At 47.3% G+C, this 22,974-nt stretch overlaps 1 protein-coding gene across 1 annotated transcript in view; it reads left to right on the forward strand.

The window, feature by feature from the left end:
• GNB1L (G protein subunit beta 1 like) overlaps positions 1-22,974 on the forward strand; it is a 152,922-nt gene that overhangs the window by 112,498 nt on the left and 17,450 nt on the right. The window contains exon 5 of the mRNA XM_036750597.1: positions 13,706-13,804. Coding sequence (XP_036606492.1) covers positions 13,706-13,804 — 99 coding nt within the window. The remainder of the gene's footprint in view (positions 1-13,705; positions 13,805-22,974) is intronic.

The following is a 22,974-nucleotide window of genomic DNA, read 5'->3' on the forward strand; positions in this document are numbered from 1 at the left end:
TCATAATCTTCCCCCATCCTTTGCTCAGGGGATTTACAAACAAGTTTATGTTACACCCTGGTGTTGCTCTTGGCTGCCGTATCTCTGATTGGCAAGGAGATCCGGTATTTCTTAAGGAAGGTGCTTCTCAGGCCTTCTCAGCCTCCTCCTTATGGCAACTCATTTACATCAGTGAAGTGACTTCCTCTTTGTTGCAACCCAGTCTGTCTCCTTGGCTTCTTTGGTGCTCGCCATCCAGTGCTTCTAGTTGTTTTCTGAGGGTCACGTCAAGGTGCACAGCCTCCATGGGGTCTGCAGTCCTTGACCTCTCTGCTTCCTTCATTTTATCTAGTCTTCTTTCCTTTGACTGACACTTTCCCGTAATCTCTCCCTTGTTGCAAAGTAGAGTTGTGCAGAACAAACCAGCCTCCCAACCTTGTTGGACAGCTTTTACTTCATTCACCACGTAGGTACCCCCAGGGGAGGGGAGGGGCATTTCACCTCCTAAACAACATTTCCTATGTGTTGGGGTTTTTTTACCGTCCTTGCCTATGTCCACCTTTGCATTAAAGTCAATGAGAATAAGAACACGTATGTGCATGTATGTATCTTACCGGGTTCTACATAGAATTTCTCCTCAGTAACAAATGGTGACACATTAGCTGCAGGCATTTTCATGGTGGCCTTTTTACAGGTGCTTACCCGGAGCACTGCTTGATGCAAGATGACCCAATGGCCTATGAAATGATGGCTCTTTTTTCCCTTAGCAGTCACAATCCAACCGACTCTGCCAACACCTCTCCAATGAAAACCTGTGAGCCAGCCCCCATTCAGCTGCAGCTTCCTTTGATTTATAACAAGCTTTTCAAGCCCCTCCAGGAGTGTGTCCCATCATTGGCACATTTGGAGTACCAGCTGCTAAGCTTATGTTTCTAGATGGTCTGAAAACAGGGTCCCAGAGTCCTCTGAGCCCCTTCTTCTCCCACTCTGCCACCACCCGTACCTAAGTGGAAGGGACCCTTGTGTACCATTGCATTCAGTGCTTTTGTGGGTTGCCAGTGTCCTTAGGGAGAACAGGCTTGCTGGAGTAGGTGGTTCAGAAGCCAAATTTCTGGGAGTGAAAGAGCGGGTATGGGGCAAGAAAGTAGAAGCGGAAATAAAGGCTCCTCTGTCCAGAGAGTGGTCAGGATTTATGATGGAGCAAGTCCCTGGAGGAAGACGTGAAGGGGACTGGAGCACAGGTGGCAGGAGGAGCCCAAGAAAGTAGGGAAATGGGCAAGGATACAGAGAAGCTTTACATGGATGAGAAACGACACCCTTCTTTGCTTAGAACGGCTATCCTTCCCTGTCACCATCACTTGTACCGCCATATGTGGAATTTAAAATCGATGTGGGTTTTCCAGCTCCTGAGATGGGTAGCAGCTCTGCAGGAAGGGAGACCATCAGATCCCATAAATTCCCCAAGTTTTTGTATTACATAGAACCTCCAAAGAGGCAGGTTCTGCGAGAGCTTGTACATTGGCGGCTTATGATGAAAATGAAGACTTCAGATGTGTTTACACTTGGCTACTTCCCAAGAAGAGTAATTTTGTCTTGAAGCAGGTTCAGTTCGTAAATAGTGAGATAGTAACAGGCATTTATTTGTTCATGATTGCATTTAAATCACCAATTATGAGCTGCACACATTCTTCTTGCCAATTTGCCAAAAACATCTTAAAAGCCTTATTAATGTGAAAAAGAAAAAAAAAGGGCGTGCTTTCCAGGCCTGCTCCAGCCACCCATGAACACGAGGAACCTCAGGCAAAAGCAAAATCTTTTTCCTATTAAGCAAAACCAATATAAACACATAGTGTGAGGCTTAGGTTACAGTTTGTCAGACTTTGTGAATCAGTATTTGGTTCTGAGGCTTGGTGGCCACAGCTCCCTCCTTCCTCCCATGGCCCCCTGCCCCTCCTAATAGAAGCATTGGTTGATTTTGGAAAGGACGGCTCTGACCAGGCACAGCTTGGCAGGGTAGCCTTGCCGCTTCTGTGCTCATGATACCAATAGACCACATTTCTGTTCACTTAAATATTTCCAAATTGCCTCACAACCCTGGAAGGTCACTATTATACAGATTCTTAGATCTGTTTTACTGACGTACTGAGGCACAAAGTGGGACTTGTCCAGAGTCTTAGAGTTCCTGGGCCCCCTCCTCTCAGAACTGTTCTAGAGAATGAGAGGGTGCAGAGCTTTAGGGCATCCTTGGTAAACATAGCTTTTGTTTTTCTATTTATTTTGTTTATTTCTGTTTATTTTTCTTTTATATCTCCTTTTTTAAAAAATCAAATTTTTTAAAAAATGTGTTTCACTTTTACTTCACCATGATTTCTGAAAGTATCTCTGTGTATACCCCCCACTCCACAGCCAGCCAACCCATAGATCAAAGATTTTAAAAGGAAAGAGAGGAGTAGTTCAGTAAAACAAGTAATATTGATAGTAACAGCTGGCATTTATAATGTGATTTAAGGTTTCCAGAACTGTCCCATTTGTTGTCCCAGATGCTAACCCAGCAGCTGTATCTGTGTCTACGCTGTGTCTCACCCATAGTGCCCCACCTCTCCAAGGTGCCAGCCTGGAGCAGTCTCATTAATAGGAGTGGACCTTTCGGTGGTGGCCATTCTGTTTGCACTCCCTGAGTCAAGGAGCTTTTTTCCTGGCTTTTTGTGCTTTCTTCTGGATCGGTTCACTTCAAGTCTTTCCCTTCATCCTTCATTCTTCTCTCGATTCTTCCTGTTTGTTATTTCTCATAGCACTAATATCCTCACGATCTCCTCTCAGTGTTCCTTAACGGCCGGTCTGCAATGACTGCATCACCCCCTTCCTTAGTAGAATCGTGTGGCTCCCTGTCACCCTGACATCGAAGACCCTCCCTAGTCTGACTCCTGCCCGCCTTCCCAGCCTTGTTTCAGATTGCTTCCTTTCACAGTGCTAAGGTCGAGCCAGAATGGACAAACTGCCTTCAGAGCGTGCGTTCCTGCCATTGCCAGGTGTGCACAGGCCTTCTCTCAAGCTCAGGAGCGACCTGCTTCTCCTTGCTTCCTTTCCAAATCCTCCTCCTCCTTGAAGCACGCCTAGCTGGGTCTCTGTATCGCTGCTGGACTTCAGTTTTGCTGTTTTGTTCTGTCCCCCTCCCCCCTCCACTCTCTGCCCTCCATTAAGCATGAGCCCTTCAGAGTTGGAGCTGAAAGGGGCTTTGGAGACCACTGAGTCTGACCCCCATATTTTAGAGAGGAGGAAATTGAATGACGTGTCCACAGTCACACAGTGTGTGAGCACCTGCACCCAGGTCTCTCTGACCAGTTTTGGACTCACTGAGTTTAGGATGTCTGTGAGACATCCACTGAGCAGCTAGAGATGCGAAACTGGAGTCAGGAGAGAGGTTGGGCTGCCCTTTCACTCCCCTCTCAGCCCCATGGGTCTGGGGGGCAGTTGGAATATCCCTAATGCCACTTCCAGACTTGCTCGACCTCCATCGAGCCTCCTCTGGGCTTCTTTCAATCCCTATCTCCCACCCAATCGGAATTCTTGTAGCTGTTGTCCCTAGACTCCAGAACATCCCTGAGTGAGGTTGGTGCCCGGCTCAGAATCTTTCTTTCCTCCCTGGCATCTGCCTTCAAAGTGTAGGACTTCAACATGCATTTGGATGCTCCCTCCAACACCCCAACCTCCCAGTTCCTCAGCTTACTCATTTCCCATGACCTCCCCTCCACCCCATCAGCTGCACACAGAGATGGTCGTGCTCTTGGCCTTGGCATCACCAGCCGGCACACCACTTCCATGTTCATGAACTCTGAATTCCCTTCCTCACCACAGTCTCTTGCCATTCTGCCTTTCCCTCCACCTTACTCCCATAAACCCTGCTCATCCTCTCTTGACCTCCGGCCCCTTCTCCATCTGACCCCTTGGTGAACCAGGCCATCGACATTGGTCTTCTTTTCTCAAGTCCCTCGCCTGTCTATCCTGTTGCCAGTTCTGCCTTGCCAAGCCTCAGCTTTGGATTACTCCCACCATGCACTGTCTGTACCTGCTTACATGCTGCAGAACAAAGCTAGAGAAAACCCCAGAGGCATTCTCCAGAAGTTGGTGCCATCATCCCCACTCTCTCACCTTCACTCTGTCTACTGGCTGCCTCCCTGCTGCTGTCACACATACCTGAGACTCCCTCATCTCAGAAACCCTTCGCTTGATCATCCACCCCAACTAGCTGCCATCCAACGAACCTTCTTAAAAGGCCATTTACATCTAATACTACGACTTTCTCTCCTCTTACCCTCATCTTAACTCTTACGGTCTGGCTTCCAGCCCCACTGTTCCACTGAAACTGCTCTCACCAAAGTTACCAGTGATCTCTTTTTTAAAAGATAATATTTTATTTTCCCCTAGTTACATGTAAAAACAATTTTGAACATTCATTTTTTAAAATTTTGAGTTCCATGCCCAAAGGGCTATAAAAATGTGCATACCCTTTGATCCAGCAATACCACTTCTAGGACTATATCCCAAAGAGATCACACAAGTGGGAAATGGACCAGTATGTTCAAAAATATTTATAGCAGCTCTTTTTGTGGTGGCAAAGAATTGGAAATCAAGGGGATGCCCATCAATTGGGGAATGGCTGAACAAATTGTTGTATATGAATGTAATGGAATACTACTATGCTATAGGAAGTGAGGAGCAGACGGACTTTATCATAGCCTGGAATGACTTATAAGAACTGATGCTGAGTGAGAGGAGCAGAACCAGGAGATCATTATAAACGATTACAGACACACAGTGTCTGTAAGGACTGACTTTGACAGACCTGGCTCCTCTCATCAATGCAGGGTTCTAAGAGAGCTCCAAAAGACTCATGATGGAAAAAGCTATGCACATCCAGAGAAAGAATTACAGAGTCTGAATGCAGATTGAGGCAAACTGTTTGCTCTCTCTTTTTTTCCTTCTTTTTTGGTTTTGTTTCTTCTTTTTCATGGTTCATTCCATTGGTTATAATTCTTCTTTATAACTTGATTATTATGTAAATAAGTTTAATGCAAAGGTATATGTAGAACCTGTATTGGATTACATGACATCTTGGCACGGGGGAAGGGGGAGAGAAAATTTGGAACTCGAAAACTTGTGGAACTGAATGTTGTAAACTAAAAACAAAAAATAAATTTAAAAAAATTTTTAAAAACTAAAAATAAAAAATAAATTTAAAAAAATATTTAAAAAATAATTTTAAAAATTTAAAAATATAAAAAAAATTTTGAGTTCCAAATTCTCTCCCTCCTTTCCCCCCTCCCTGAGGTAATAAGCAGTTTGATAAATGTTATGTATGTGCATTCATGCAAAACATCTTCCACACTACTCATGTTGTGAAAGAAAACAGCAACCCCCCCAATAAAAACCCATTTAAAAAAAGTGAAAAGTAGTCTGCTCTGAGCTGCACTCAGACTCCATCAGTTCTTTCTCTGGAGATAGAGTATTTTTTCATCATGATTCCTTTGGAATTGTCTTGCTGAGAATAACGGAGCCATTCACAGCTGATCATAGTACAGGATCGCTGTTACTGTATACAGTGTTCCCCAGGTTCTGCTCACTTCACTTTGTATCAGTTCATGTAAGTCTTTCCAGCTTCTCTTGAAATCAGCCTGGTCCTTCTTTCTTATAGCACAATAGTATTGCATCATAATCACATACCATAGCTTGTTCAGCCATTCCCCAATTCATGGGCATCTCCTCCGTTTCCAATACTTCGATACAACAAAAGAATTGCTATAAATATTTTTGTGCATATAGGGCCTTTTCCTTTATCTCTTTGGGATACAGACCTGGTAGTGGTATTGTTGGGTCAAAGGGTATGCACAGTTTTATAGCCTTTGGGGCATAGTTCTAAATTGTTCTCTGCAATGGTTGGATCAGTTCAAAACTCCCATCAACCAGTGTATTACTATACCAATTTTCCCACATCTCCTCCAATATTTATCAGGTGTGAAATGGTACCATGGAGTTGTTTTAATTTGCATTTCTCTAATCAGTAGTAATTTAGAGCATTTTTTCATGAGTATAGATAGCTTTAATCTCTGCACCTGAAAACTGCTTGTTCATGTCCTTTGAACACTTATCAATTGGGGAATGACTTATATTCTTATACATTTGACTCAGTTCTTTATATATTTGAGAAATGAGGTCTTTATCAGAGACACTTGATGTAAAAATTTTTTCCCAGCTTTCTGCTTTCCTTCTAATCTTGGTGGCATTGGTTTTGTTTGTGCAAAGCCTTTTTACTTTAATAGAATCAAAATTAGCCACTTGACATTTCGTAGTGCTCTCTATCTCTTGTTGGTCGTAAATTCTTCCCTTCTCCATGGATCTGAAAGATAAACTATTCCTTGCTGTCCTAATTTGTTTATGGTTTCACTCTTTATTTCTAAACCACGTACCCATTTTGACCTCATCTTGATATGCAGTGTAAGGTGTTGGTCTATACCTAGTTTCTCTCATACTGTTTTCAAGTTTTCCTGGCAATTTTTGTCAGATGGCAAGTTCTTGTCCCAAAAGCTGGGGTCTTTGGGTTTATCAAGTACTCGCTTACTGTGGTCATTCGCTGCTGTTTATTGTGTACCTAATCTATTCCACTGATACCCCACTCTGTTTCTTAGCCAATATCAGATTGTTTTGACGATCATAGCTTTATAATGTAGTTTGAAATCTAGTACAGCTAGGCTACCTTCACATTTTTTTTTCATTAATTCCCTTGATATTCTTGACTTTTTGTTCTTCCAGATAAATTTTGTTATCATTTTTTCTAGCTCTATAAAATAATTTTTGGTAGTTTGGTATGGCACTGAATAAACAAATTAATTTAGATAGAATTGTCATTTTTATTCTATTGACTCTGCCTACCCATGAGCAACTGAGATTTTCCCAACTGTTTAGCTCCAACTTTATTTGTTTGAAAATGTTTTGTAATTGTGTTCATATAGTTCCTGGGTTTGTCTTGGCAGGTAGAGTCCCAAGTATTTTATATTGTCTACAGTTCTTTTAAGTGGAATTTCTCTTTCTGCTTCTTGATGCTGGGCTTTGTTGATAGTATATAGAAATACTAATGATTTATTTGGGTCTATTTTACATCCTGCAACTTTGCTGAAGTTGTTAATTATTTCCGCTAGTTTTTTAGTTGATCCCCTAGATTCTCCAAGCATACCCTTCTGCAGAGTGATAGCTTTGTTTCCTCATTCCCTAGTCTCATAGTTCAATTTCTTTTTTTTCTCTTAACTGTCAAATCCAGCAGCCTCTCCAACCTCATTCCCCCCGACCTCTCTGTAGCCCCTGACCCTGGTGGTCACTCTCTCTTCCTGGATCCTCTTTTCTCTCTAGGTGTTCAGGACACTGCTCTCTCCTGGTTCTCCTCCCACCTCTCTGACCGTTTCTACTCCATCTCCTTTGCTGGATCCTCCTCTAGGTCACGCTCTCTCACCGTAAGTGCCCCTGAGGACTCTGTCCTGTACTATTTCAATTGGTGGTCTCAATCCATAGATTCAGCTGTCATCTCTATGCTGATAATTCTCAGATCTACTCATCCAGCCTAGTCTCCCTCCTGACCTCCAGACTGGCATCTCCAGTTGCCTGTTGGTGATCTCAGACTGGATGTCAACATGTCCAAAACTAAACTCATTGTCTTTTCCCCTCTTTGGAACTTTTATGTTCCTGTTGCGGATCCTAGCAGCTTTTCAGTCCCCCAGGCTTGCAGCCTAGGTGTCGTCCTCACCTCCTCACTCTCTCCCTCCACATCTAACCTGTTGCCAAGACCTGTCTCTCAAATACTCCCCCTTCTCTCTTCTGATGCCAGCCTTACTCTAGTGCAGACCCTCATCACCCCACATCTGGACTATTGCTGTGGCTGCTTGAGGAGGGGTAGGGGGTTCTGCCTTCCTCAAGTCTCTTCCCACTCCAGTCCATCCTAAAGCAAAGGTCCAGTCATGTCAAACCTTCCCCACCCCATACCCCAACAAACTCCAGTGGTTCTCTATCACCTCCAAGATGAAATATAAAATCATTTGTTGTGTTCAGAACCCTTCACAGCTTTGCTCCTTTTTACTTTTTCTGCCTTCTTATAACTAACCACCATGTACTCTTCAATCCAGTGACACCAGCCTCCTGGCTGTTCCTTATACAAAATGTTCTGTCTCTCAACTCTGGGCATTTTCACTGGCTGTCCCCCACACCTGGAATTTTCTGCCTTTTCATGTTCATCTCCTAATCTCCCAGTCTTCTGTCACATCCTACCTAAAATCTCACCTTCTGCAAGAAGCCTTTGCTGACCTGCCTCAATTCTGGTGCCTTCCCTGTGCTGATTATTTGGTTTGTATATGTCTTGTTAGTAAGTAGCAAATCTTATCCTAAAATTCTGACCTATTTAAATATACCATAATGTTCTGCCTATAGGTCACCCCAAATATAAGTCAAATACAAAGTAATCTGGAGGGAGAAAGAAAGCCTTGGTACATCTGTCGTGGCAGAGAGAGGGGCAGGTGTCATTAAGAAGGTCGTGCTTAAGCTGAGTTTTGAAGAAAGCTTGGGGTTCCAAGAGGTCAAGATGCTGAGGGTCAGCATTCCAGGCATGGCTGACAGCGAATTCCAAGGCAGAGAGGCAGAAGATGGAGTGTTCATTGTGAGCAACAGCCAAGGCTAGTTCGACTGGATGGTGGAATATGTGGAGGGGGGTAATATGTCATGTGTCTAGGAAGGCAATCGAGGGCCGGCTGTGAAGAGCTTTAAATGCCAGAGAGCAGATTACGTTTGATCCTAGAGGTATCTTGGAGGCCCTGGACTTCGTTGAGGAGGAGATAACTCGAGTAGACCTGTGCTTTGGGAAGATCATTTTGGCAACTCTGCCGAGGATGGATTGGGGTGAGTGGAGACTTGAGTCGAGGAGGCCAGCTAAGAAGCCAGAAGGGGTGAGATCTCAAACCTAGGCAGTAGTTGTGTGAGTGTGGAGAACAGGATGTGTAAGAGACTGCTGTGGAAAGAAAAACCAATTTGACAGCTAATTGATGTCTGGCAGGTGATGGTGAGGAGTTGGGGATGGCAGAGGTTACAGTCCTGACTGACTGAGAAGATGGCAGTACCTTGGACAGATGTTCAGAAGGGGAGAGGGTTTGGGAGGAAGCATCTTGAGTTGTTTTGAACATGTGTCTTCACAACATCTAGTTCAAGGCGTCCAATGGGCCATTGCTGATTTGTGACTGGAGCTCAGAAGAGATTTGGACAGGGTGCCTAGATCATCTGCATAGAGATGATCACGGAACCTAAGGGAACTGATGGGGGAGGAGGAGAACCCAGATAGAGAGGCAGGCAGCGGTGCTGATTGAGGACATGGGAACCCTGAGCACTGGGAAAAGGCTATTGGATCTGACAGTGCAGAGACACAGTTGAGAGAGGACGGTGTGGAAGCCGACCACATAGGCTTGAGAAGGGAGTGAGAAGGCAGTTGAAGCAATGTTTCAAAGTTTGGCTGTGAAAGGGAAAAGAACTATAGGGTAGCTTGAAGGGTCTACTGGGGGTTGATAAGAGGTTGGGGGAGCCTTGGACATGTTTGTAGGCAACAGGGAAGGAAACAAGAGCAGGGAGAGACTCTTCAGTAGAGGGAGTGGAGGTAGACAAGAGAGGATTCAGTAAAGGGTGCATACGGCAGTGCTTCTTCACCCCAGGGTCTGTGAATGATTTCTTTTTTCCTAACTTCAGTTCAGTACAATTGGTTTCCTTTGTAATTCTGTGCATTTCATTTTGTGCATTTAAAAACATTCCAAGCTGGGGTCCACAGGCTGCCACAGCAGTCTGTATTGGGTGACAGATTTGGGAAGCGTGAACCTTAGAAGAGGAGAGGGGCGTGTTGCCAAGTGATAGCAGCAGAGTTTGGAATGCTAGGCTGTCCTGGAGAGGAGAGCCCAGGCTTGTTCAGCGTGGCCCCAGAGGGCAGAACCAGGAGCGGTGGGAAGAAGCTGCCAAGAGCCATTCAGGCTCCTGACGAGAGGAGTAATCTCAAAGTGGAAGGGTCTGCCTCAGATGAAGGGGTGGAGTCCTCCCCTTTGGGGGTCTTCAGGAAAAGGCCGGAAAACCACTAGTCAGGTGTGTTAGAAGAAGGACCTTCATTTATGCGCTGGACTAGATGGCCATCGTGGCCCTCTCGGACTCTCACGTTCTGTGATCCTGTGGATAATCCGACTCACCCTCCAGAGCCAGCATGTTAAAAGATGTTAGAGGTGTGATCCCGATGTGTATCTGAGTGTACACATGTACAAAAGATACAGTGAAAAAACTCAGGTTTTATGCCAGCCAGGTTTGAGGAAGAAGGGGGAGTCACAGGCTTAAATCAATGGGGTAACGTTGGTGCTAATATTCCTTTAGTTCTTCAGGATAGCTAAGGTTTCCTCAATGTGAGCAGGCCCTCCATTACTGCGGGTAACAACCCTCCATGTCTCACTAGACTGCTTTGTGAGTGGCTGTAGCTAGCCTAATGATAAACGTCTCTATACTAGGCTAGTCCTCATGGCAGGCACACACACCATTTCCAAGCCAATAGTTGAAGCCTTTCCAGTTTCCTAGGACCTGCCAGAGCCTGTATTTTCTGGCATATGCTTTAAGAACCATGGGTCACACCAAAATAATGGATACATGACTTAAATACAAAGGGTGACGTCATAAGCAAATTAGAGGAGCAGGGAGGAAATTATCTTTCGTATCTATGGATAGGGAAACCATTCATGACCAAACAAAGCGTAGAGAAGATCACACAAGATAAAATGGGCAGTTTTGATCATCTAGAATTTTTAAAGTTTTGCGCAGATAAAACCAGTGCAACTAAAATTAGAAGGGGAACAGGTAACTGGGAAAAAAAGCTTTGCAGCAAGTTTCTCTAACGAGGATCTAATTTCTAAGCCATATTAAGAAAGAACTGATTCAAATTTATTAGAATAAGAGCTATTTCTGACAGATTAAATGATCAAAAAACATGACCAGGCCATCTTCTAAGGAAGAAATCCAAGCTCTGTGTAGCCATGTAAAAGCCATAGTAGCAGCAGCAGCAGCTGACATTTATATAGCACCTACTGTGCGCCAGGCACTGTGTCAGCTGACATTTATATAGCACCTACTGTGCGCCAGGCACTGTGTCAGCTGACATTTATATAGCACCTACTGTGCGCCAGGCACTGTTAGCTCACATTTATATAGCACCTACTGTGCGCCAGGCACTGTTAGCTCACATTTATATAGCACCTACTGTGCGCCGGGCACTGTGTTAGCTCACATTTATATAGCACCTACTGTGTGCCAGGCACTGTGTTAGCTCACATTTATATAGCACCTACTGTGCGCCAGGCACTGTGTTACCTCACATTTATATAGCACCTACTGTGCGCCAGGCACTGTTAGCTCACATTTATATAGCACCTACTGTGTGCCAGGCACTGCGTTAACTGCTTTCAAGTTATTGCGTTTGATCCTCACAACAACCCTGAGAGGCAGGCGCTATTATTACCCCATTTTGCAGATGAGGAAACTAAGAAAAACACAGGGTCAGTGACTGTTCACATAGCCAGGAAGTGTCTGAGGTCAGATTTGAACTCGGGTCTTCCTGACTCTAGGTCCAGTGCTCTAATTACTTTGCCACCTAGCTTCCCCTGGGGGAAAAAATGCCTCAAATCACTAGTAATTAGAGAAATGCTAATTAATGCAATTTTAAGTTCCTACTTCATACCCATTAGATTGGCAAAGTTGACAAAAAGGGAAAATGACAAATGCTGGAGGGCAATGGGAAAACAGGTACACTTATACATTGCTGGTGGAGCTGTGAACTGGTCCAGCCATTCCGGAAAGCAACTTGGAACTATGCCCAGTAGGTTCCTACACTGTGCATCCTCAGTGCTGTCACTCCTAGAGATAAAAAGAGGAAAGGGACCCATGTGGACAAGAAGGTTTGCAGCGCCTCTTTTTGTGGTAACAAGGAACTAGGAACATTAAGAGGGTGCCCCTCAGCTGGGAGAGAGCAAACAAATGATGGTAGATAAAGGTGACAGGACTTGCAACAAAGGAGGTGACAGAAGGAGTGGTTTCAGAGAAACCTCAGAAGACTTAAATGAACTGATGCAAAGCAGATGGGAGACCATGTCGGAAGTGCTGTGTTCTTTGGGCGCCACATTTTAAGGAGGACCTTTAGAGTCTTTGGGTTATAGACTCAGGGCTGGAAGGGACCAAGACACCAGCTAGTCCAGGAGGAGGAGACAGAGGTGCAGACAGGTGAAGGCAGGGTGGGCAGGAGTTGAACCCAAGTTCTCTGATTCTGCCTCCATGGTTCTTTCTGGTGTTAATCAAGAGGCAGCCTGAAGTAGTGAGCAGTAATGGGGCGCTTTAAGGTTTGCAAAGCACTTTACTAATATTAACTCATGTTTTTCCTTCACAACCACCCTAGACGGTAAGTGCTATTACCATCATCCCCGTTTTACAGATGAGGGAACTGAGTCAGGCAGAGGTGAAGGGTCCCAGAGCCAGTAAGCGTCTAAGGCCAGATTGATCTCAAGTCTTCATCTAGGGAGGGGTAACCAGAATGGTGGAAGACCTCAGGTTTATGCTATTTGAGGATTCATCGATGAATCAAAAAAAAATACCCAAAACTTAGAGGTCTGATAGCAGTCCTCTGGTATTTGACCAGCTGGTGTAGTGATGGGAAAGGGAGGAGGCTTGGGCTGCAATGGGCAGATGGTGGCCAGTCTAGGCTGGACGTGAAGAAAGTACAGAGGGCCAGCCTCTGGGTTGCCCTTCCTAGGAGACTCTGGTCGAGACTGCCCGGCCACTTTGGGGGCATGTGTGGAGGGGCCTGACACTGGCCCAGTTCCAGGTTGACATTCGAGGTCCCTTCCAAGTCTGAGATCCAGGGATTCAGGATAGCTAACTAACTGGCTACATACAATAAGAATTAAATGCTGTGTATATGTATACATAAACACGCACAAACACACATATACTTAACTGTTTTTTTTTTTAAACAACAACTTATTTTCATTAAAAAATGCCTGAGAGGAAGAAAATTCACTCCATTAATCTTACCTATGAGAAGCCTTATTTGAACCAGAAGGTCCTAATCCAGGCATTTGGTACCAGCTCAGCCGAGCATAGGCAGAGTGACGATGATTCTGGTCTTGCAGATGGCCCTGAACCAACCTCCCCTTTCTACCAGAACCTCTGGTAAGGAACAAGCTGGATGGGTTGGGGCTTTGCTGCATCCCTTTTTCCTACCAATCACCGGGTGAAGAAGCCATCCACTGGTGTTATAGCACCCCAGAGGCAATCAGCTGGAAGCTGGGAAGGGAGAGCCAGAGGCCTGGCCTGTCTACTGATAAGGAGCTGAGTGAGTGAGACAGAGATATGCCTCTGTGCTCACAGAGGCTAGGGCAATGCCTGGGGAGGCGTAAGGCCCAGCCAATGATAGTGACTTATGGGTCACTTACAGAACAGTGCCCGAGTTAGGCAAGGGCCCCAAGAGCCTAGTCAGACCTAATTAAACTACTCACTTCCAGGGTTCCTTTCCAGTGAATAAAAAGAAGCCTGCACCAACATTCGCTAATCACCTTAAAAAGTCTCTTGTTTGTACAGCAAAGACTGTGACTTGGAGCCGTCCCAAATCAGCTTGTTTTCCCACTGTCAGGTTCAGGTTTTGGACGTGCCGTCCAAGACGTCAGTCTGTACCTTGAAGCCAGAGGCCGGTGCCAAAGCAGGCATGCCCATGTGCCTGGAGCTGTGGAAGGTAAGAAACACAACCACACTCACTCGTTGTGAAACCCTTGCCTCTGAGTCAGTCTTGGGCAGAGGCCGGGCTGGAGCCATGCTCCATTCAGACCTTGATTCATTAGCAAGCCCACCGAGGCATCATCCCCTTCAGAGAACATATGCCCAACACCTCAGCCAGCATTCACATCCCCGGGGTCACTCCCTTCACTTTATTGGAAGGCACATGATGTATTGTAAATAACTGGGGAGGTTCTATAGCCCCAGGCTGGGTGGGGACTCATCTTTGCTTTGGCTGTCAATGCAGGATCCCAAGCCAAGCCGTCAGTCAGTACATCATGGCTCCAGAGGGCACCTTTGGAGGGGGGGGGGTGTTGTGGTGTAGCAGCACTCCAGCCATCTGGGGCTCCCGCCTCCTACAGCTGCTCCGTTAGGCCGTGAGTCAGGATGGGCTTTGGGCTAGGAGGAAGGGTCACCTGCACGTGGACACAAGCTGCCTTTCAGTGGAAAAGTGCTGAGTAATGCTGAGAACAAGCCTGCCTTCTGTTTTTTTTGAGGATTAATTTTTGTTACTTTTCTCTGGTCCGGGAGCAAAGGGCTGACACATCAGTCTTCCCTCCAGAACCGCTCAGGCCTTCTGGTTAGTTAGTTGTCTTCAGAGTGTCAGTGCCGCACATGCTAAGCTTAATAGTTAGGAGGGTACTCCTCTCTCTTGTCCTAATATCAGTAGCCCACACCCACAAAGCACTGTTCTCCTCACACCCACCTTGTTAAAGGTGGGACTAGAAGAGGCCCAGAACCCCAGGACCTCAGAGGGTATGAACCCCTTTACTCCATCACCAAGAAATAGCCGTCCACCTTCTCCTTCCATCTTCTCAGTCTCAGGCTGCCTGCTACCATGCCAGGTGGTCTGTGCCCATGGAGGATGGCTCCCCTTCTTTTTTGAAGTTCCTTTTTATTTCCAGCTGAATTCTGTCCTCTCGAAGCTCCTCCCAGGGTCCCTCCTCTGCACAGCCACCCCCCAGCATTTCAAGACGAGTCCCCATTCCATCTCTTCCTATGCAAGTGAAACATCTTCAGATCCTTTAGCAAATGCCTGGGGCACGAGTCTGCATTTCCCGGAGCCCGGGCTTGTCCTGCCAGTGGCCGTGGTCAGCAGGACAGTCTCCTCTTGGTGCAGGTGAAGCTTGGGCCTCTTCGGTCTCTGGCAGTCACGTCACACTCCGGAGTCTTGCAGAGCTCCCAGTCGGCAGAGGGCCCAAAGATGTGTGAGCCAGGCCTCCCCGCTGACTTTAGGCTTATCCTCCCTGGGTCTCATCTCGTTAGAACTACTCCATTGTTCAAGCCTCACAGGGTGTTTTTGGATCACAGCTGTGCCATCAACCCAGAGAATTATCCATCTTAGTGTTTGCCTTCACCCAAGTCCTCAGTAATAATGGAGTATAAAGTAGGCCCCTGTGGCATACCCCTCGAGACCTCCCTCCATATTCGAGTCCATCAGTCAGCTCTGGAGTGTGATTATTCGGCTAGTTCTGAAGCCACAGAACTGGACCAGCGTGCCGCCTGGGTCTTTCCGTCTCAGCCACGGAAATGTCATGAGGTTGCCTTGGGCAGAATGGCAAAAACACCTCATGGGAATGAGACAAAGCCAAGGCCTAGAATTCCACAGCAAATATCTCATCTGTAGACTTACTGGTCTGCTCTGACCCTCCTGCCGGACTGGAGCTGGCCCTGGATTCCCTCCCACCCCCCCGCCTCCTCCAGCCCTGCTTCTGAGCTGGGGAAAGTCTCACAAGCCTGCAGCCCGGGCACTTGGCAGACTCCTCCTGTCCAGCCCTGGCTGAGCTCGCTGCACACAGCCTGCTCCTTTTGTTCCTCCGAGCTGATTCCCTGTCTCACTCCCCAGAGAAGCCATTCCAGACCTTTGTCTTCCCTCCACAAGCCTCTTACGACTTCCCCTCCACTCACCTGCCAGCTGAAGGCCTCGCCTCTTCCTTTACTGGGAACACCGAGGACACTTAATGAGTGGGAGCGCTCTTCTCTCATCCTCTTTACCTAAGAATACTTTGACATTCTCTGCCACTCTCCCCTCCTTTCCCCCAGTCTCTGATGAACAGGTGACCCATCTCCTTGCTAAGACCAACCCCTCTACTTGTTCACTCAGTCCCATTCTCATCTTCTCAATCATTTCTTCTTTTCTGTCCCTGTGTCTGTCTGTCTGTCTCTCTCTCTCTCTCTCCCTATCTCTTGTCTCTCCCTCTCTGTCTCTGTCTCTCTCTCATCTTCCAGCCTCTCCCTCATTCCTCCTACTCCCTTCAAAAATGGCCAAGCCTCCCCCATTCTCAAAAAAACCCTCACTAGGTCCTACTGCCATCACCTTGTCCCAATATATTCTGTATATTTGCTCCCTTTCTCAGCCAAACTCCTTGATAAAGCTGTCTGCACTAGCTGCCTCCACCTCCTTTCCTCTCACTAGCCCCTTCGCCCTTTGCAGTGAAACCCCAGGGTGTGAGCAGGGTTGGTTCCCGAGGGCCAGGACCAGGGCCTGTCTATGCCTGGGTAGGTTTAACAATGGCTTCCAAAGGGAAGCCCTCGAAAACAGGCTATTCTTTGCTCTGATCACGGGCGGGAAAGTCCACGCTACTTTTCTGTACAGTCCATTGAAGAATGTGACCACCTCAACTGGGTTACGGATTGTACCCCTCAGTCTAAGGGTAGAAGGAGGTGCTAAGAATCTTAAGAACCCAGGACCCCTTTTCTTTGGTCCCTGTGTGGTGGGTGTATTGGGACAGCTGGCTCCTCCTTTCCCCCTACTTTTGCCAAAGAAGAACTCTGTACCTTGGGCTGACTGGGCTGGCCTATCCATCTGCATTTTCCCGTCACTTCACCTCTGCTAGAAGTATCAATCAAAGAATGCTCTTCATTTTGTGTGGGACAAACCACAGGCTCAACATAAACAAAAACAGAGGTGTCTCGGTTTTCTCAAGGTAGAAACAAAACAGAAGCTTTATTTGATCAAGTCTCGTGAGAATTGGGCATCTCCCACTACCAGGGTGGGATGGTAGTGCAGAGAGGCAAGGGGGAGAAGGCAAGCAAGGGGATATATAACCTTGTACAAACAATTCTAAGAAATTCCACCCCTAGAGGCTGGACCCCTGTCCCTATTTGCTGGGACAGGTGGCCTCACAATCTATCCCAGAATAAGTTTATCCAATACTAGCGCAGAAACTACAGAATTACCTTATAGGGAAATCTCAATGTTAAGATGACGGCATGCGAGTAGGCTAGGGGAGGGGAAGAGGGGGAGACCACCTGATTTCCCTGAAATCATATGATTTACAGGAAAACGAAACTTAGGCCTAGTGAGGTCAACATCCTAACTAAATTTGTACTATCTGAGTATTACCTTGCTTGATTTATTCATGGGAAGCTTTCACAAACAATCTTGTATCCCACACAATTTCCACCCCCAACGAGTTCTGGTGTGGTAAAACATTGTATGGGGCGCCAGTATTAACCACGTAAGGATGATCATTCACCTGCTACTTTCTGTTGTGCCTCTGTACAGGACCCCAGCAGAAGCCTGGGGTACAGCAGAGTCTTCCAGGGCTGCTCTCAGCCCTGGCCGGGCACCTGTGCCCTGGCTGGTCTGTGGGCTCCTCACCTCAGGCATCTTCATCACCGTAGTGGGGATCATTGCCTCCTAACCTGGGTTAGTGGAGTTTGTCGTTAGGCCTTCAGATGAGGATCTGAATGGGAAGAAGTCTGTCATCGGGAACCAGACAAATCGGTTCCTCTTGGGTCTAGCAAGGAAAAGTAGTGGGTTTGCATGTGGATGGAGTATGTCCTTCTCTTGATAAACCACAGACCCACTGACCTTGCGCCAGAACTCCTCCTCTTTCCAGAAGGGACTCACCTTCCCCCTCTGCCATCTTTGTGGTCCCTCAGCTGTGAACATTAGCACTATCATTGTGTATGGGCAGAAATGGTGCCTGGCAGGACTCGGCCACACTTTTTCTCCCCCTGAAGGACTCCCAAAACAATAAAGTAATCCGCCATGTCACTGGCTTCAGGAAGAATCCACATTGGAGGAAGCCAGGCTGATGGAGGTTTGTGGTTTTCAGGAGAACCTTTCCCTTCGATAATTAAAAGCCTGGCATCAGCACCTTTTGCTGCTTCGGCAGCCTCATGACTGGAAGGAATGTGTCATTGATCTCGATGTCTAAAAGTCAGGCCCTGAGTGATGGTGAGAAAGCAATTCTGTCTCCCACAAATGTGTGTGTATGTGTGTGTTTGAAGGCTCGGGATGGAGGCTGATGGGACTCTCACCTCCTTGGGGCAACATTTCCACGACTTGAAGTTTTCTCACTCATACTTAACCCCCAGGGAAAGTTACAAATTGCATAAGCAGGTAAAAATTCAACCAGAACTGTATGGAAAATGGATCTACATCGTTAAAGGCAACTGACCTAGCCGACAGAAGGACAAATCACACTTCCTCCAGTTGATGCTGTGCCAGAGGAGAAGTTGGCTCAGAAGCAACCCCTCATCTGAAAAAGTGACCCACTTCTAAGACACCCAGACTGTATTACTGTGGATCTCATGGGGTTTTTCCATCTCGAGAGCCAGGCTGTCTTCATCATGATCCGCCAGAGAAGGTACGAGGATCATTTCTTTCTCTATAAAGCTCAGCTACCAAAATTAGGATGGTTAAAATGAAAACTACTGAATCGTTCTTAAAATAGTATTGACTTGCAGGTTCAGTGGACCTAAACCTCCAGGCTTTGAAAGGAAGATGAAGAAATAAGATTTACTCAGTCAGAAAGTATGAGCTGCGAAGACAGGTTGGAAAAACTCAAGACCTAGAGGAGACTGAGCAGGCTTCGAGTTTGTGCAGGATTAGGTATTCAGGGAAACCAGGAGCAGTTGCTAAAATCCCAGGATCTGAGCACCAGACGTGGAAGGACCTCAGAGGCCTTCTAGCTGTTTCATGGAGTGAGTGACTTCACCTGCTGGAAGAGTTTCTCCTTCAAGAAGCTGGTTAGCTAGATGCAAGGCAAACCCCAGTACCTGAGAACTCCAGCTGCAAAGTGACAAATGAAGTGCTGAGACACATGTGATTTGGCATGGATGCTGGCCTCGGTAGGCTGGCAAAGAACTGGATTATGCCATCACAGGAGGCCTCGGTTTGAATAGTTTTCCTTCAAAGAAATTTGCTGTAATATATTTATATTTTTTACACATCCATGCAAAGGTCCCCTGTGTCCAAGTCTCTGAAGGAAGGATTTAGAATCTTTGCCACAAATGTTAGAGAACTCTATGAATCATTGATAACTCTCATCCAGGAATTTGCAATCATTCCCTCCCTTTTTATCTGACTGCCTGAGGAAATGCCACCATGTACATGTCCAGTCTTTGTTCCGTAGTTGGAAAGGAAAGCACAGCCCACATTCCTACGAGGAGGAAGATGGTACATGGGATGCTACCATTATGGTTGTACCCATGCTCTTCTGCAGAACGTCTGCCTTTGTCCTCTCCATTGCTGTGGGCCTTGGGATCTTCTAACACACCCTCCACAAGCACCACCCGTGGATAGTTGTGGAAGCTCACTAAAACCACCTTCCCTCAGACCCTAATAGAGACAGCCCAGGACCTGGAACCCAAGAACCTTTGGAATAACAACCCTCTGCCGTCGTCCTGGGAAACAGTCCCAGTGGAGATGCCACCTGGCCCTGCTCCTGCAGGGGCTACAGCCACACTTCCTGAAGACCCAGAAAGAACATTCTCTTTGGACGCTGTCCAATGGGCCAGGGTCAGAAACTGCTGTGATTTTATCAGTGAAAACATCATTCAAGAAGAGGCCTGATTTCTGCTTCATTGCTACTCCTCAAGAACCATGGGATCTTTCCCTCTGACCTGCAGCTGGAGCCTCCCTCCTTAGAATGTGAGCTCAAGGGCAGGGCCCAGCTGACTTTTCTATTGGATCAGACTTTACCATCAACAAGAACTTACCCAACGTCTGTTCTTTGTCCTGCCCTGTCCCAGGCACTGAGGGTCCAAGTCTAAGATGAAACTCGCAACTCGCTTGTAAAGAGTTTATATTCTAAATATAACAAGCCCCAGTATACAGATGCACCACGCATATGTGGAGAGAACAACTTGACTCATTGTGCTGTTTGGGGCCTGTGAGGGTCAGGAAAGACTGTGAGAAGATGGCACCTCTGCTGCATCAGAGGGAAAGAGAAAGATTCTGGTAAGTACCCATGAAGAGGGAAGCTTGGGGAGCAGAGAAATGGGGTGTGTATGTGTGTATGTGCGCGCACATGTGTGTGTGAGTGTGTGCATTGTGTGTGCACATACACATGTGTGCAGGTGTGTTGTGTGACTCTTGCACACGTGTGTTTGTGTCTCGGTGTGTGCATTGTATGCATAACTGTGTACATGTGCATGTACGTGTGTGTGTTGTGTGTGCACATGATTGTGTGTGCATGTGAGTGTGTGTGTGTGCTCACGCATGTGTGTGAGTGTGTGTACCAGAGAGAAGGCCAGCTTGGCTGGATCGTAGGATCGGGGGGGGGGGGGGGGGGGGGGGGGAAGTCATGTCCGGTGAAGGCACTCTGGCACCTTCAGCTGTTGGTAAGAAATGACATTCCCCAAGAGATGCTTCACTTCTGTTCTGTTCACTTGGACTACGTATAAAAGTCAGTTGTCTTTCTAAGAAGAGCCTACTGTGGGCCAAGCCTTGCAGTTCTCATTGCTGCCACATGGTTTCCTTCAGGGCTGAGGAGCAGAGATTGGATGGTCTTCTTTATTGAATCTCCCCCCACAGTGCCTGGCACTGTGCTAAGCTCAACGATGCCTTGGCTGATGGTGTCATGAGTCCAGCCGCCCTTATTCATGGACATAACGTGCTGGTTGCCAAGCCCATACTCTCTGGTGCTCTGGTTCCGATCTTGGTTTGGCCATTTAATCATTCTGGACCTTGCGCACATCACACAGTCTCTCTGAGCACAAAATGGAAAGACAGACCTCACTGTGCTGTGAAATCCACGGGAGCCGGCAGAGAGAACCGTGTGCTGATGTTCAAGCACCATGTGGATTTAAGCAGTTATTCTTGCTTTTGTCACTCATGGTACAAAGCCGGCCACTAAGCATGTTCCCTGCCTTCAGGTGTTTACCATCTAAGCCTGTCGACACAGATTGCACCACATAGCCAAGCACAGATCGAGCACTCTTGATGTAGGGCCTCTGCTGACAGCCTTGGGGAGCCTGGCTCCTCCTGGGTTGTGGCAGAGGAATACAGGCTTCAGGCAGGTCCTAGGGAAGGCCTGGATAGATGCAGAGAGGCTCCTATCCCCAAGGCCTCCCCTCCCTCCCTGAGGACTGGAGCTAACTGCAGGCTAGCACAGCATGGGCCCAGCCTCCAGGACAGACTCCCAGGATGGGGCCGGTGGCAGAGCATGGCTTCAGGCCAGAGACTCACTAAGACCTTCTGCTCTGGCTGAGAGGGCCGTGAGCTGTGTGTGTGGAGGGCTGATGGCATCCTGGGAGTACTGGATTGAGGCCCAGAGGGCATGCAGCTGTGCAGGGGCAGCCCCTACCTTCAGGGTGCTCCCAGTCTTTCCCAGCCAGACAGTAATCCTAACGCCCGCTTCAGTGACCCTTCCATTTCCCAGAGCTTGTCCACCTCTCCCCATTTGGCTGGTGAGGACACAGGCTCAGCTGGGCTCAGGGGTGGGGGGTGATTGGGTGTTTGTGTTTGGTACGTTACAGATAACGAAAGATCAGCCATGGTAGGGAGGCATTATGGATTCAATATGTCTGTTTAAATGGGGCAGGGCTGGGGGTGGGGACAGCTTTCTACTTTCTTTGATCATTCCCTTCGCCTCTTTGCTATGCCCAGGCTTCCAGCCCTAATATAAAGCAAAGCAGTCTTGTTTTAATTTGGTCAGCTGTGGATAGAAAATGGGGGTCCGGGATCTGGGTCCGCCCTGACACTTTGCTACTGCCCCCAAACCATTGCTGACCCAAAACTAGGAACACCTCACCAATTCATACCCTTCTCCCACTTTACTCCACAAAAGTTGGGAATACAGTCCAGAGCCATGCCATGGACACTGGGCATTCAGAAGAAACCCTGGTGATGGGAAATCACTCCTTATGTAAAACCCTGGACGGACTTCTCTTAAAATCAAGCCCAATGTGGACAGCTCTGTACTGGGAAAAAAAGAAGCACGTGAGAAGGCATGTGCTGGGCCGGGGTCTGTCCCCTGGCCACGGACCTAGCTCCCCTGGGTTTTCCTCGTGCCCAGAGCCAGCTTTCCCTGGTCATTGCCTCCTCCCATGACCAGTTACCAAGGGCAGCCTCATCACTCTTTTTGCCAGGGAAATGATGAATATTTTCCTCCGTGTGACATGTAATCCAGTAACGTTCTTCTTGTGGAGTTATTTCAGAGGCTTAAATAAATTAGATGTCTGCCCAGGGTGCCGAGCCCTCTGACCTGTGACCTCATTAATCAAAATCGTTCGAGATTGGCCGAGGCAGGATTCCAAGCTGGTTAACTCTTGGGTAACGAAGCCGGTTCTTTGGGAGGGGGAAGGGGATTTCAGCAGGGAGGCTGACGAAGCCCAGAAATTTCATTTTTCACCAGGGTAAAGCTGGTGACTTTTCTCAGCCGGCGAGATTAAACAGGTAAGCCCGCGGAGCAGCGAGATAAATGGGATTCTAAAGACTGAGGAGAAAGAGAGTTCAGAAAAATACCCTAGTGGCCAGGAGGAGAGGAGGTGCGGAGCCCCCTGCCAGATGTGGAAGTTACAGGTTAGGGGAGTTTGTATCAGCAAGAAAATCAGAGTTGACAGTGACTCCCAGGAATGTGAAAATGCCAGGGAAATGGGAGGTTTCTCAAAGTTGGGGGCAGGGAATGGAGCAGTAGCTTGGGAAGGGGAAGGAGCCCCCAACTCAGCGTCTGAAGATCCCTCTCTGCCCAGGAGGGCTCTGGCCTTCATAATTACTGGCCACACGTTTACCTTGGGATCCTTGAGGGCGAGGATGGTTTGGTCTTTGTATATGCTGAGTCTGGCACATACTAGGTGCTTCCTAAGCACTTGTTCATTGGCTAATCAGTCCTCAGTTTCCAGATCTGTAAGAGGGGGTCATCCTTCTGCAGTTGAGCCTCCCAGGGTTGTGTG

Source organism: Trichosurus vulpecula, chromosome 1 (assembly GCF_011100635.1).
Source record: "Trichosurus vulpecula isolate mTriVul1 chromosome 1, mTriVul1.pri, whole genome shotgun sequence".
Classification (NCBI taxonomy): domain Eukaryota; kingdom Metazoa; phylum Chordata; class Mammalia; order Diprotodontia; family Phalangeridae; genus Trichosurus; species Trichosurus vulpecula.